Genomic DNA, 14,940 nt, shown 5'->3' with positions numbered 1-14,940 from the left:
TTGTGATAAATATAATTTCCAGTGCCCAATTAAAGAATACAATAAAGTGATAAAGTCCATTCCAGCACCCCTGAAAACGATGATTCAACAGTTTGTAATATACTCTAACACTCTACCAGAAATGAGACCACATGGTATTGAAGGTATAAATTTAAATAGAAAACAGTTTACAAATAAGTTTATTAGAAATGTGTTATCCAAACAGTATTACCCGAGTCAACTGAAAAGAAAATATGTTCTTCGAGATTTCAGTGATGAAGAGGCAAAAAAAATAAGGAAGCGGTATTTATCTTTTCCAATGTTTCCTAAGGCTAAAGAAGTGACATTTAAAATCTTGAATGACATTTATCCATCTAATGTTTTTTTACATGAGAGATTTAATTGGGAGAACAATTCTTGTGGATTTTGTGAGAAAGAAATCGAAACGGTACAACATATTTTCTACCATTGTGAATTTGTACACAAATTGTGGCTTTCATTTCAAAGTTGGATTCAATCTAAAGGTATATCGCTACATCCTTTAAATGTGATCTCAATTAAAGTTGGAGTGTTTTTAAATGATAAGAATTTTTGATTAATAACCTGATTGTTTTAGGTAAACACTTTATCCTCAGATGTAAATATTTAAAGATTAAACCCCATTTCAACGGTTGGAAGAATGATCTGAAGTTATTTGCAAAATCTCTTCAATGGATGACAGATAGAAATGCCATTAAACTTTTTTCTGCCTTGAACATATTTTTGTTACTAGATTAAGATCCTCACTCTTAATTTTTTTTTTTTTTTTTTTTAATCTATTTATTTCATTGTGTGTGGTTTGTTTTTACATGTGCTGTATCAACACGGAAAACATATGGATGATTATTGAATTGTGCCTTAAATGTTTGTATTTGATTTCTGTTTAATAATAAAAAAATAAATAAATTAAAAAAAAAAAAGACTTTAATAGAAGACTAGGAAGTCCGGGAAGGGCTCGTTTTTTAAGATGAGTTACAAGTCGTTCATACATTGGCAAAAAAATAAAATACAATTATTACATGGAAAATGTTACATATGGCACCTTTAAGCAGTTACTGTAATATCAAATAAACATGATTGTATTCTTCAGTGTTCATGTGTTGTTTGTTTATTCACATTGAATCCAAACATACAGAATTAAAGATTATGTTTCTAAAGGCGCGTGTCCATCAGAATACAATCCAGTTTGATTTACAACATTTCATTAACAAAGTGAATTATGAGTCGAGAACAATAAAAAGTAGATCAGAATAGTATTAAAGGACAGTGGAAAAGAGATAAATCACGATGGTTCTTGCAAATGTTTTTAATTATAAATAATTGAAGTAGTTACGAAAAAAAGTTAATATTTGTGCACAATATTTGTTGGGATCTACTTATTTCGAGCGGAAGAGGAAAGGAAAGTGAATCTGATCGTCAGATTGAAACACGAGTTGTTGGGCGGGACTTTCATCACAAAGCTTTTGATTGGCTCGTTCCGCCCGTCAATCTAAGAGCTGACCAATGAAATCATTTAGTGGTTTGATCCATGAAGACACGCAATCAGAGGACGCGTCGACTCCTTTATAAATTAGCATAGAGGAATAAAAACTGCAGTCAGATGAATCTCATTAATGTTTTGTGAGTTTCAATCGAAGTCGGCACTGAAAAAAGACATTTAAAAGACCGTCATTAAAACCACATAATAATAATAATAATAATAATAATAATAATAATAATAATGTGGAGAAGAAATGAGTGTCAGTGGATCCGGATCAGTTCACTGTTTCTGCACTCAATGATCATATACAGTATTTTATCATCTCAATGTTCAGTGAATCCACCTGCTTTACAAACTCAACTGTTATTGAACTGACACTCTCATTCTCAATGACACTAATTACATACAAAACTATTTCATTGACACTTTATACAAATCTGTTCTTCATCTGGGACTTTAAATATAAGCGGTCCAGAATCTTATTTTGATCTGAATCTCAAGACAAGTTATTCTGAAATCATATTTAATAACTATTGTATTATATAATGTGTTTCCTCAAGGTTTTTCTCTCTATTTAAACATATAGAGTTTATTTCTGGACACAATCGCTGTTGGTTATTTTAACTGAGGACTTTTAAGGCACAATTTTCAGTAAAGCTGCATTGAATCCAAATGTGTTGTGATATGTGCTGTACAAATAAACCTGAGATGACTTTCAAACAGGAGAAATCATGTTTCTTTCATTTCATCAAAACTCTTCCATCCATATTTGATTTTTATACAAACAAAAACAGAGAGATGAAAATGACACTTTATTATTCACATGTTTTACATAAAGAGTGAGGAGCGAAACAATCATGATGTCAAATATTGTTCAGATTTAAATGTCTTCAGTTGTTTTGAAGAAATAATCATTTTCTCCAGTGCAAAATATATTTATGACATTAATAATCAAGAGTTTAAGATAGTATTTAAATCTGTAAGAAAGCATAAAGTCCAGAATATTTCAAACACAAAGACACACTTATTTAAAGTAGGAAACATCAGATCACACACAAATCCACACAATAAAACTAGATCAGAATAAAACTAAAGTGTTTCTGCTCTTATTCATTATTTGAACATGAAACAGGAAATATTCAAGTAAAAGATTCAAATAGAAATCATAGAAAAGCAGAAACACAAAATACAATGTTTTAAAATCATATGAATGAGAAATCAATTCTACAACAAATGAAACATGGTGAAATAATGAACAGGAATGTAAGAAAAGTCTTCTGAACGTTTTTAAAGAGATTCAGATTGAAGTTTCTTCCTCTGTTACTGCAAACTGACTTTGATCTTCAACAGATGAAACTATCAAATACAAAAACAATATTAGAAACATGTCATTGAACTCCACTTTCATATTGTTTCCTCTGCTGTTATTGTCTTTGTGAACATTTCATCTGTTGATTATATTGATCTCTTTTACCTCTCGCTCTGTAGCATTTGAACACCAGCACGACTGTCGCCATCAGATATGGACAAACTGCCAGAAGAGAACTGAGAGTGTGTAAGACACGAATCTGATCTGCTGACACTGAAAAACAGACACACAAGCACATGATGATTGAGTATATCTGAACAAGTGCACATGAATGAATAGAAAAGAGAGAATAAACTCTCACCTGTGACATTGACCCACAATGCATCACTGTAGTTTGTGTAGTAAACTGGTTCTCCTCTTCCAGCTCTACACCAGTACTGACCTCCATCAGACACTGAATCAATATGGACTCTGTAGGAGTTTGTTTCTGTCTTGTTTTTCTCAGAGTTCTGTGTGTGTTTGTACCAGTAAAAGTCCCATCCAGCGGTCTGAGTCATGTGACAGATCAGAGTCACCGTGTTTCCTGTCAGTGCAGCTCCTGCAGTATCTGATGTGAGTTCAGGATTGAGCTTTGAGTCTGTGGTGAAGAACATTTGGGTCATTAATATACAGAGTTCATTTTCTGCTCGTCTTTACTACAGTAATTACTGACCTTTAACAGAAAGAATAACACTTGTGTTCTGTGATGTTGCTGGTCTTCCATCTCTCTTTCCTCGACAGCAGAACTGATGTTGATCAGACTCAGTAGCTCCTCTGATAGTGAGAGTGTTTGTGTTTACAGTGTAACGCTCAGACTCAGACACGACAGTTCTGTCTTTATACCACTCATATCTCCAGTTACTGTAATCAGACTCAATGTCACACTTCATGATCACTGTCTCTCCAGTGAAAACAGATGTTTCTGGATGTACAGTGAGTTTAGCTGTGGGCAAATCTGTACAGAGAAGGAACTATTTACTCAGAGCTCCTGATAAACACAAAGTACAAACTGAATAAACTTTGTAAAAGTCTACAGAGATGCGCACACACCTGATACTGTGAGTGTAAGTTCATCACTGGTGTGTGTGTAGCGTGATCCTCTTGTCTCTCCTCTACAGCTGTATTTACCTTGATGGGAGAATTCAACACGGCTTATTTCACACTCTTGTTTTGTGAATTGATTGAGAATGTTGATGGTCCCATCTTTAATCCAGCTGTATCTCCACTCAGTGTGTGTTTGTGTTTGTATGTCACATGTGAGAGTGACTGTCTCTCCTCTGAACACATGATGATCTGGATTTACACGCACTTCAGGTTTTGGTCTCTCTGTGTATGAATCAAAACACACATTAATAATCTCTGTAATTCATTATTTAGTAATGTAATGTAATCTGCAAAATCAGATAAAGTAAATCAGCACCTTCAACTGTTACTTGAACTGTGTTACTGAACTGTGTGGAGTAGTTTCCTCTTTGTGCTCTGCATCTGTACTGTCCTCCATCAGAGACTTTCACTGATCTGATTGTTTTAGTTCCTGCAGCATCACTGGATTCGGAGTTTGAGTCTTTATTCCAGTGAATCGTCCATCCAGTTGAGTGTGTGAACTTACAGCTCAGAGTAACTGTGTCTCCAGTGAACACTGAACTCTGGGGCGACACAATCACAGCCGGTGTTGGTTTATCTGTGAGTATATGAGACAGTTCAGTGACAAAGACTTTAAGAATCAGTGAAGAATCAGTCTTCATCAGCTGCTTCACAGTTAATCTGTACATCATTCATTATTTTCCTATTCAATAAAGAATTCAAAGTCTGAAATCAACAGAGTTTATGTATTGAACAGAGTTTATGTATTGATCAGAGTTCATGTATTGAACAGAGTTTATGTATTGAACGTCTAGGTTACAAATGTATATTCGGCCAATTTAAATTATGCCATGTGCTGAGCTGTGTACGTGGTCTGACACAGGAGTGGGCAGGTGTTTTTTACGTGCCAGACGACCAGCTGTATCAGACTACACGTACCCTTCTCCAATGCCCCACAAAAGTCGTCGGAATCCTTTTGGTTACCCTGACAGGGGAACAAGGCAACGCTTGCCAACCTGGGAACGGGCCAAGCCTGGCTGGGCCTCTTTTCTCTCTATGTTTCTCGCATAGAGCAATAGACAGCCGGGGCCCTTACACGCATTCCTATTCTTTCAGGGGGAAAAGACCCTGCGGAGAAACCCCTACCCAGCTGGGGAGGTAAGGTGGTGAATACATCACATGTGTTTTTAGGCGACACGTGGAAGTGGCGCGGTGGTAGATCCAGCCTAAGCGAGGGGGGAGTTGCTACACACGGCGACCGATGGGCAGCTGAAACGTACCCAAGGAAAACGCGGGTCCGCTCGTAAGGGGACCGTATCGTGGAAAATACACACAGGGGGAGTCCGTGTAGGAGACCTCACCCTGTGGAGCACCTATTCCAGTACAGGGTAGATTTGAGTACCTGCAGTGAATTGGGTCAGCAAGTTCCTCCGCCGAACTGTGGACCAATGAGGGCTAGGGAGGAATCGACCAGGGATTCGAGTTGAGTGGAATCTCCTGGGAAAAAGACGCACAGTTTTACCTCAAGCGAGGGAAAGGGCGCTATATGCAAGCGATTCTTCCCGGCCAACCCATCAGCGTGTTACCGAGTTCAACTGGCTCGGACCTGAGAAAACATGGGATGAAACTGACTCAACCCTGAGATTGTAGTATCTCGTAAAGGTGTTGGGTGTCCCCAAACCCGCTGCTCTACAAATGTCTGCCAGGGAGGTACCCCTGGCTAGTGCCCACAAGGACACAACACTCCTTGTCGAGTGAGCTCAGACCCGCAAGGGGGGTGCATGGCCTGAGTGTGATAAGCCAATGAAATGGCATCTACTACCCAGTGGGAAAGCCTCTGTTTGGAGACAGCGTTTCCTTTCCGCTGTCCCCCAAAGCATACAAAGAGCTGCTCAGAGTGTCTAAAACTCTGCGTGCGGTCCAGATAGGTACGCAAAGCACGTACCGGGCACAGCAACGACGGGGATGGGTCTGCCTCCTCCCGGGTCAGCGCTTGCAGGTTCACTACCTAGACTCTAAAGGGCGTGGTAGGAACCTTGGGCACGTAGCCCGGTCGCGGTCTTAGGATTACATGAGTGTCTGCCAGACCGAACTCCAGGAAAGTGTCGCTGACACTTCTGGAGGTGAGCACGATCAGCAGGGAAGTCTTAAAAGAGAGGGCCCTGAGTCCAACTGATTCTAGCGGCTCAAATGGAGGTCTCTGGAGGCCCGTGAGGACTACCGAGAGGTCCCAGGAGGGGAACAGGCTTGGCCGGGAGGGATTTAACCTCCGGGCGCCTCTTAGGAACCTGATGATTAAGTCGTGCTTACCAAGGGACTCGTCGTGGTGGGCCGCGATAGCAGCAACATACACCTTCAAGGTGGACGGGGACAGCCTCCCCTCCAACCTCTCCTGCAGGAATAGGAGCACTGACCTAACTGCGCACCTCTGTGGGTCTTCAGCCCGGGAAGAACACCAATTTTAGAACAAGCGCCACTTCAGGGCGTAGAGCTGCCTGGTGGAAGGGGCTCTGGCTTGTTTGATTGTGACAGTAGGTGGTAGGCCAGCTAGATCTTCTGCGTCCCGTCCTGGGACCAGACGTGGAGTTTCCAGAGGTCTGGATGTGGATGTCAGAGCGTGCCCTGCCCTTGAGAAAGAAGGTCCTTCCTCAGGGGAATTTGCCAGGGAGGGGCTGTTGCGAGGAGTACGAGGTCCGAGAACCAGGCCCGGGTGGGCCAGTATGGAGCCACTAGTGTGACTTGCTCCTCGTCCTCCCTGACCTTGCACAGCACCTGTGCAAGAAGGCTCACTGGGGGAAATGCGTACTTGCGCTGCCCGGTGGGCCAGCTGTGTGCCAGCGCATCTGCCTCGAGGGGAGCTTCTGTTCGGCCATACCAGATTGGGCAGTGGGCAGCAGCATGACTGCGGCGGAGGATGCTATATGATCCAGGAGCCTCTGGAAGAGTTTTAGAGGGACCGTTGTGCCTGGCTTGAACTTTGCGAGGCATTTCAGCACCGACTGTGCACGCTCGTTGGTGAGACGTGCGGACATTGAGACTGAGTCTATCTCCATGCCGAGAAAGGAGATGCTCTGAACCGGACTGAGCTTGCTCTTTTCTCGGTTGACCTGAAGCCCCAAGCGGCTGAGGTGTTTGAGCACCTGGTCTCTGTGAGCGCAAAGTAACTCCCGAGAGTGGGCCAGTATGAGCCAGTCATCGAGGTAGTTGAGTATGCGGATGCCGGCTTCTCGGAGCAGGGCAAGATCTGCCTCTACGACTTTCGTGAAGACGCGTGGGGACAGAGACATGCCGAAGGGGAGGACTTTGTACTGAAACGCCTGGCCGTCGAACGCGAACCGTAAGAGGTGTTTGCTCTTTTAGAGGAAATTACTCTTTTAAATAAAATCACTCTTTTAAGGAAACTCTTTCGAGTTTTATCTGCGCTGTTGAAGCGCCCAGGGGCAACAATGCACAGCCGTGCACAGGAAAGGAGAAAGCCGCTGTTATGCACCGTCAAATCCAACAGCATGCAGATCGTCAGAGGAATACACAGAAACTTGGTGTTTGTAACTCGCAGCAGACTGCATACACGACCAACGGCTCCGGAAAAAATTTCTGAATGAACTCTAGTATTTGCCTCGCCTTTATTCCCGTATGTCCGGGTATGCAAATACTAGCTGCCAACTTCTCGTTGGCTTTTTTTCATAGATCAGAGGTATAGTCGGTGCTCAAGAGAGACCCCTAGTGTCGCTTCTCTGACACAACGTGGAGAGAATAGGATCAGGAGGCCTGGGAGGTGGCCACAGGACAGGGAGTATATAGGGGAATAGAGTTTATTTATTGATCAGAGTTTATCTACAGAGTTGAATGTGAACACTCACCTGATACAGTCAGTGTAACTGCATCACTGATGTCTGATCTCTGTGAGTCACTGATTTTCTCTCCTCTACAGCTGTATTTACCACTGTGAGATTTGTCAGATATGATTTTGTGCAGTCTCTCAGTGCTGACTGGATTGAGTGAATCATCTTTAATCCAGCTGTATCTCCACTCAGTGTGTGTTTGTGTCTGTATGTCACATGTGAGAGTGACTGTCTCTCCTCTGAACACATGATGATCTGGATTTACAGACACTTCCGGTTTTTGTCTCTCTGTATAAAACACAAGTAAATATTCATCTTTTTTACAATAATACAAGAATTAGACTGTAATCAGTTCATCTGAAGATTATGAAGATTTGATACATTCAAATAAATGTAATAAGTACAACAACACACATATTGTCAAGATCCCCTGTTGTCTGCCCTGTGTTTCTCACTTGTCATTCCGGACTACACTTCCCATAATTCCCTGCTCTCATCACTGCCAGCAGTCATTCATTGTTCTCACCTGTGTGTCGTTTATTCATTATCCTTGTGTATATAAACCCTGTTGTTTCACCATTTGTAGTTGGTTGTTAAGTGTAAATGTAATGTTATAGGTCTTGTAGATTCTTGTATGTGTTCCTGCCTGAGCCTTTTGTGTATGTTTTCTCTTGTTTATATCTTTTGTTTCCCCTCGTGGACGTTTTGTTTGTTCCAGTCTTGTTTTTCTTGTTATTTTCAATAAAGCTGCACATAGATCTTCACTCCTCGTCTGTTTCATAACAGAATAACCTACCGAAAACGGATCTAGTGGCGTTCTTCATGGAACTAACTCAGGCGGACTTAACAATTCGTGAGTTCTCCCACTTCTTCTCCAGTGTGGCCAGTCACACCGGTTGGGATGACAAAACCCTGAAGGATGCGTATCGGATCAGTATACCCAAACACCGATGGTGGAATTTGCCGGAGACCGGAGATTACACCTGGCAGGAGTATGTGGAGCTCATTTTGGAGACATTTGCGGCAGAGGAACCACCTCTTTCAATCCCGGTTGCATCTTTAGAACATGCCACGCCTTCCACGGTCAGCGAGCCAGCACCTGTAGCCTCGCTCATCCCAGAATCAGCATGCTCAGCCTCGTCCGCCCGGAGGAGGAGGAGAAGAAAGGCTTCCGCTCTCCAGTCTCCACCTTCCACGTTCAAAGAACCAGAGCTCACACCTGCCACGGCCAACGAGCCCACGCCCACGCCTGCCACGGCCGACGTGCTGGAAGTCTCATCCGTCCTAGAGCCAGCGTTGCCAGCCTCGTCCGTCCCAGAGCCAGCGTTGCCATTTTTGTCTGCCCAGAGGAGGAGGAGGAGGAGGAGGAGGAGGAGGAGAAGAGGAAAGGCTTCTGCTCCCCAGTCTCCGCCTGCCACGGTCAGCGAGCCAGAGCCCACGACTGCCACAGTCAGCGAGCCAGCGCCTGTAGCCTCGTCCCAGGGCTCCGCCTCTCGAGCCTCCCAGGGCTCCGTCCCCAGAGTTCCCCTATGCTCCACCTCCAGAGCCTTCCACGGTTCTGCCTCCTGAGCCTTCCATGACTCCGCCTTCCAAGGCTCCACCTCCTGAGCCTTCCACAGCTCCGCCTCCTGAGCCTTCCAAGGCTCCGCCTTCAGAACCTCCCACGGCTCTGCCTTCCACGGCTCCGTCTCCAGAGCCTTCTACGGTTCTGCCTCCTGAGCCTTCCATGACTCTGCCTTCCACGGCTCTGCCCCCAGAGTTCTCCATGACTCCGCCTTCCACGGCCCTGTCTCCGGAACCTTCTACGGCTCTGCCTCCTGAGCCTTCCACGGCTCCGCTCTCCATGGCTCCACCACCTGAATCTTCCATGACTCCACCTTCCACAGCTCCACGCTCGGAGTTCTCCATGGCTGTGGCCCTCTGGAAACCTCCCGGGCCTCCTGACCCAGTCCCTGTCCTGTGGCCACCTCCCGGGCCTCCTGACCTAGTCCCTGTCCTGTGGCCACCTCCTGGGCCTCCTGACCCAGTCCCTGTCTTGTTGCGCCCTTGGACTGCCTGTCTGCACCTTGTGCCCCTGTGGACTGCCTGTTTGCGCTTTGTGCCTGCCATGGACAGCCTGTTTGCCCCTTGTGCCCCCCTTGGACTGTCTGTTTGCCCCTTGTGCCCCCCTTGGACTGTCTGTTTGCCCCTTCACTCCTTGGACGATTTTGTTTTTGTGGGGTTTTTTTCATTTTTTTAGGAGCGTCTGGAATCCGCTCCTTTGAGGGGGGTTATGTCACGATCCCCTGTTGTCTGCCATGTGTTTGTCACGATCCCCTGTTGTCTTCCCTGTGTTTCTCACTTGTCATTCCGAACTACACTTCCCATAATTCCCTGCCCTCATCACTACCAGCAGTCATTCATTGTTCTCACCTGTGTGTTGTTTATTAATTATCTTTGTGTATTTAAACCCTGTTGTCTCACCATTCGTAGTCGGTTGTTAAGTGTAAACGTAATGTTAACGTCTTGTAGATTCTTGTATGTGTTCCTGCCTGAGCCCTTCGTGGATGTTTTCTCTTGTTTATATATTTTGTTTCCCCTCGTGGACGTTTTGTTTGTTCCAGTCTTGTTATTTTCAATAAAGCTGCACGTAGATCTTCACTCCTCATCTGTTTCGTAACACATTTTTCCTGAACGCAGAAGTGTTCCATGATTCGCCTGTTTTTAATTTCCGTCTCCAGTGTTTTCATCACTAAAAAAATACTGTATCATTTTTTTACCCGACCGCTGGGTTGCAGGAATATGTGTGTAAGATTAAAAATAGCAAATCAAAGCAGAATGGAGAGAGAAGTGTGAAATTGTCTGCAGCGAGGAGTGTGTTCTTCTAAAGATGGCGGGTTTTGGTTGGAGTAATTTCTATCACGCCAAGTGTGCGGTGACCTGTGCACGGGAACTATAAAAGCTGAAGTGGAGCTTAAGAGGAGTGATTTTCAAATGTTTTAAACATAAAGACGCTAAAATCAAGTCGATTCCTCACATACTTTATTGAGATAATCTTTCAGTTTGTGCACTTCTTGGCGGGAAGTTTAATGCTTTGGGTTTAGTTAAACAAATTTTACTCCACAACTGAATGAAAACAGTGTTTAATTTTAGAGTCTGGATGCAAAACAATAAGTGATTTTTAAAATTGCCTTTGTAGCCATTAATTCAGCTTATTTCATTATAAATGATTTACTTTATTGGATATTTTAATACCTAAAATGTGATAGTGTGACGTTTATTTTTCTAACTTTATGTTTTCTGTCAGAAACTTACTTAAAAAAGTTTCCCGCCCTTTTGCTAGCTAATTATTGTTCTGCTCATCTGTCCATTTAACAGAAATAATATCTAAATATAGATTTCTGTGCTATGTAGTATTTTGTCTGAAAGTTGCTGCTAGTTTTAACTGCGTTAATTTTCACATTTAATCGCAAATGTTATTCATCGACCCTCATCACACGATTATTATAGTTATGAGCCTTTTTTACCTCATTTTCAGTTCTTTCGTACATTAGACCTCAAAACACATTATAAATAACCAGAAATGCCCAAACACAGATAAATTAAGCCTCGTTTGAGAATTTGCCATTCTCTTTAATTGGGACATAATTAAAATGTTTATAATAATGATAAGATGCTTTTAACTGGTATTTATTTAGAAACAAATCTAAAATGTCAATAAAATAATTGTATCAATGGCTGTGAAGAAAGCAGGTAATGATGTCATCAAGGGGCGTGTTTGATGTCAATCTGCACACATGTGGGTCAAGTGCAGGTGGAGCGGTCACCATCTTTGCTGCCTAATAGGGGTGTAACGGTATGAAAACCGCCACAAACATTAGCACGGTATTACGGTTTCACAGTATTTATGTGCATTGATAATATTAAAAACAGTTCAATATTTGGTTATAACCAATTCTTGAACTTTATTTTCAACTTTAATCTTTAACTTTAGATCTTGAACATCGGGACACTCTCTTAATCCGAAAAGGTAAAAATAAACATGTACAGTAGTCAGATGATTATAACTAAAATATATTGTTATTGTTATTTTATTATTTATTAAATTGAATTGTAATCATTTGTAATGATTATTGAACAGTTTAACACTTCAAATATACATTTTCATGCATTCAGTCATTTGTTGCATTTGTGATTTAGTTCAATTCTACAAAACCTGCTGAAAATATATTATTCATGTGCAGTTTATTTATTGCCATTTTGTCCAAAACTGACAATTTCTGCCACAGTTTCAATTTCTTGCATTCATATTTACAATGTCAATTTCCTGAACACCAAAAGCATTTTTAAACCCAATTTAGTACAATGTTTTAAAATAAAAGATATTATTAGTATTTTCAAACACATTGTCCTGCTGTTGCGGCACATTATAATGTTGAACGAGGGTTTAAATCCGTTTGCTGCATTTGTGAATGTGACAGAAATCATAAACATAACTTTAGTCTAACTAGTCATTACAAATCATGTAAAACTACATTGAATCTTGTGTTTTTATGAAACGGGCTATAATTTATTATCCCGTGTACTGTATTTCCACATACATTCATCTCCGTGAAGTCCGTGGGATGGTGCTTAATGTTTGAAGTGTTTCCCGTCGATAACTTTTGCAGCAAACTTTACAGACTGGGTCTCATCAACACTGATGGAGCTTCGTGGGTCTTTTACAAGTAATCCCAGATAGCGGAATAAAGGTTCAGGCTCGTCCCGACTAAATGTGTATTATGTAATTTGTGAAAGTAACGAGTTACTCACTACTTGAGTACTCTTTTAATTGGATACTTTCTTACTCTTTGTTAAGAATGCAGACGAAGGCAGAGGAGGAGTGGAGATCTAAATGCGGTTCTTTAATGAAAGAGTAAAAAGTGAACAAGGTAACTAAAAATAAAACAACACTGGGAACAAACAAACAGACTAGTGAAACACAGGGCAGACAACAAGGGAATCGTGACATAACCCCCCCCCCCCTCAAAGGAGCGGCTTCCAGACGGTCTTAGAAAAAGGAATACCCAAAAAACAAAAAATAGTCCAAGGAGTGAGGGGAGGGCAGGTAGACCAATGAGGGCACAAGGGGCAAACATACAGTCCAAGGGAGCACAAGGGGCAACCATACAGACCAAGGGGGCTCAAGGGGCAGCCAGGCAGTCCAAGGGGGCACAGAGGGCAAACAGGCAGTCCAAGGGGGCACAGGGGGCAGACAGGAAGTCCAAGGGGGCACAGAGGGCAAGAAGGCAGTCCAAGGGGAGCACAAGATGGGGACTGGGTCAGGTGGCCTGGGAGCTGGCCACAGGGCAATGACAGGTTCAGGAGGCCTGGGAGGCGGCCAAAGGACAGGGACAGGTTCAGGGGGCCTGGGAGGTGGCCACAGGACAGGGACAGGTTCAGGAGGCCTGGGAGGCGGCCAAAGGGCAGGGACAGGTTCAGGAGGCCTGGGAGGCGGCCACAGGACAGGGACAGGTTCAGGAGGCGGCCACCGGACAGCCATGGGGAACTCCGAGGTAGGTGGAGCCATGGAAGTTTCTGGTAGCGGAGTCATGGAGGGCGGAGCCGTGGAAGACCCAGGTGGCAGAGCCATGGGTGGCTCAGGAGGTGGAACCGTAGAAGGCTCTGGAGTCGGAGCCGAGGGAGGCGGAACCATGGATGGCACTGGAGGCAGAGCCGATGGAGGCTCAGGAGACTGAGCCGTTGGGGGCTCAGGAGGCTGAGCCGTGGGGGGCTCAGGAGGCGGAGCTGAGGGAGGCTCAGGAGGCAGAGCTGAGGGAGGCTTAGGAGGCGGAGCCAAGGAAGGCTCGGAAAATGGTGGAGCCGTGGAAGGCGAAGCCGCGGAAGGCTCGGGAGGCGGAGCCGTGGGAGGCGGAACATGGAAGGCTCTGGAGGCTCAGGAGGCGGAGCTGAGGGAGGTGGTGCCGTAGGAGGCTCTAGAGGCGGAGACCTGGAAGGCTCTGGAGGCGGAGCCGAGGGAGGTGGCGCCATAGGAGGCTCTAGAGGCGGAGCCATGGAAGGCTCGGGAGGCGGAACTGAGGGAGGTGACGGCATAGGAGGCTCTAGAGGCGGAGACCTGGAAGGCTTGAGAGGCGGAGCCCTGGAAGGCCCGGGTGGCTCGAGAGGCGGAGCCCTGGAAGGCCCGGGTGGCTCGAGAGGCAGAGCCCTGGGAGGCTCGGGAGACGGAGCCCTGGGAGGCCCGAGAGGGCAGACAACAAGGGAATCTACTTGAGTAATTATGATTTTGAAGTAATTGTACTTTTACTTGAGTACAGTTTTTGGCTATTCTTCCCACCTCTGGATAACAATTAAAGTATTTATCATGTAAATAAATAAACATTTTATTTTCAGTGATAGAAATCAGTAAGTAAATTGTTGTGCTTGATCCCATTAAATGTCAACCACAGACCATTACATGGGCCCCCTTGGGCCTTGGGCATGTTTTATATATTATACTATATATTTTATAGAATTATATACACATATTTTCTTTATCCGCAAGGACAGAATCTAAAGATATTTAAATCATTTAATTAACTGAGGAATAAAAATCACTGTGACAACATGCCCCAATGGTGAAACATATTAAGGGTAAGTTGTCACAGTGGAAGATTGCTAATATTCCAACATATTATTAGGGCCTAAATAAAACATTGTGGTGTTTTTCTTCAAAATATTACCCTCATTTAACATTTTACAGCTTGTATAATTCTTGAAACTAACATTTAAAGACAGGAGCATCAGCTCGAAGTCCACAACTCTCTTAAAGGGACAGTCCACCCAAAAATGACAATTCTCCCATCATTTACTCACACTTTTGCGAGTGGTCAGTTTCGCACTAAAACAGGCAGGGCTCAAACACCACAGCCAATATTAGAATATCTGCGTTATTATAGAGAGGTTTCAAATAGGTTGTGTATGAAGACACTCCCATATGTGTTATTAAACACAATGTCTCGTTCCGTTCGTCTCAGGGAACCGAGGTTACGTACGTAATCGAGACGTTTCCTGAGGAGAAGCTCCACGAGACTTCATTCATATCAGGTGTGTCTCGTCACACACTGCCACCGTAATCTCAGCGCCCCTCCTCCTGCCCGCTCACATAATGAACTCGGTCTGCCCCTCTTAATGTCTTCTTCTTCTTCTTCTTT

At 43.8% G+C, this 14,940-nt stretch overlaps 1 protein-coding gene across 1 annotated transcript in view; it reads right to left on the bottom strand.

The window, feature by feature from the left end:
• Positions 1-14,940, bottom strand: part of LOC127646031 (basement membrane-specific heparan sulfate proteoglycan core protein-like) — a 409,929-nt gene that overhangs the window by 267,539 nt on the left and 127,450 nt on the right. Inside the window, exons 5-7 of the mRNA XM_052129531.1 lie at positions 7,790-8,059; positions 4,267-4,527; positions 3,897-4,172 (exon numbers count right to left, since the gene is read on the bottom strand). Coding sequence (XP_051985491.1) covers positions 3,897-4,172; positions 4,267-4,527; positions 7,790-8,059 — 807 coding nt within the window. The remainder of the gene's footprint in view (positions 1-3,896; positions 4,173-4,266; positions 4,528-7,789; positions 8,060-14,940) is intronic.

This window comes from Xyrauchen texanus, chromosome 1 (assembly GCF_025860055.1).
Source record: "Xyrauchen texanus isolate HMW12.3.18 chromosome 1, RBS_HiC_50CHRs, whole genome shotgun sequence".
In the NCBI taxonomy this organism is placed as follows: Eukaryota; Metazoa; Chordata; class Actinopteri; order Cypriniformes; family Catostomidae; genus Xyrauchen; species Xyrauchen texanus.
The sequence above is the reverse complement of the archived record's forward strand: the minus strand, read 5'-3'. Positions and strand labels throughout refer to the sequence as shown.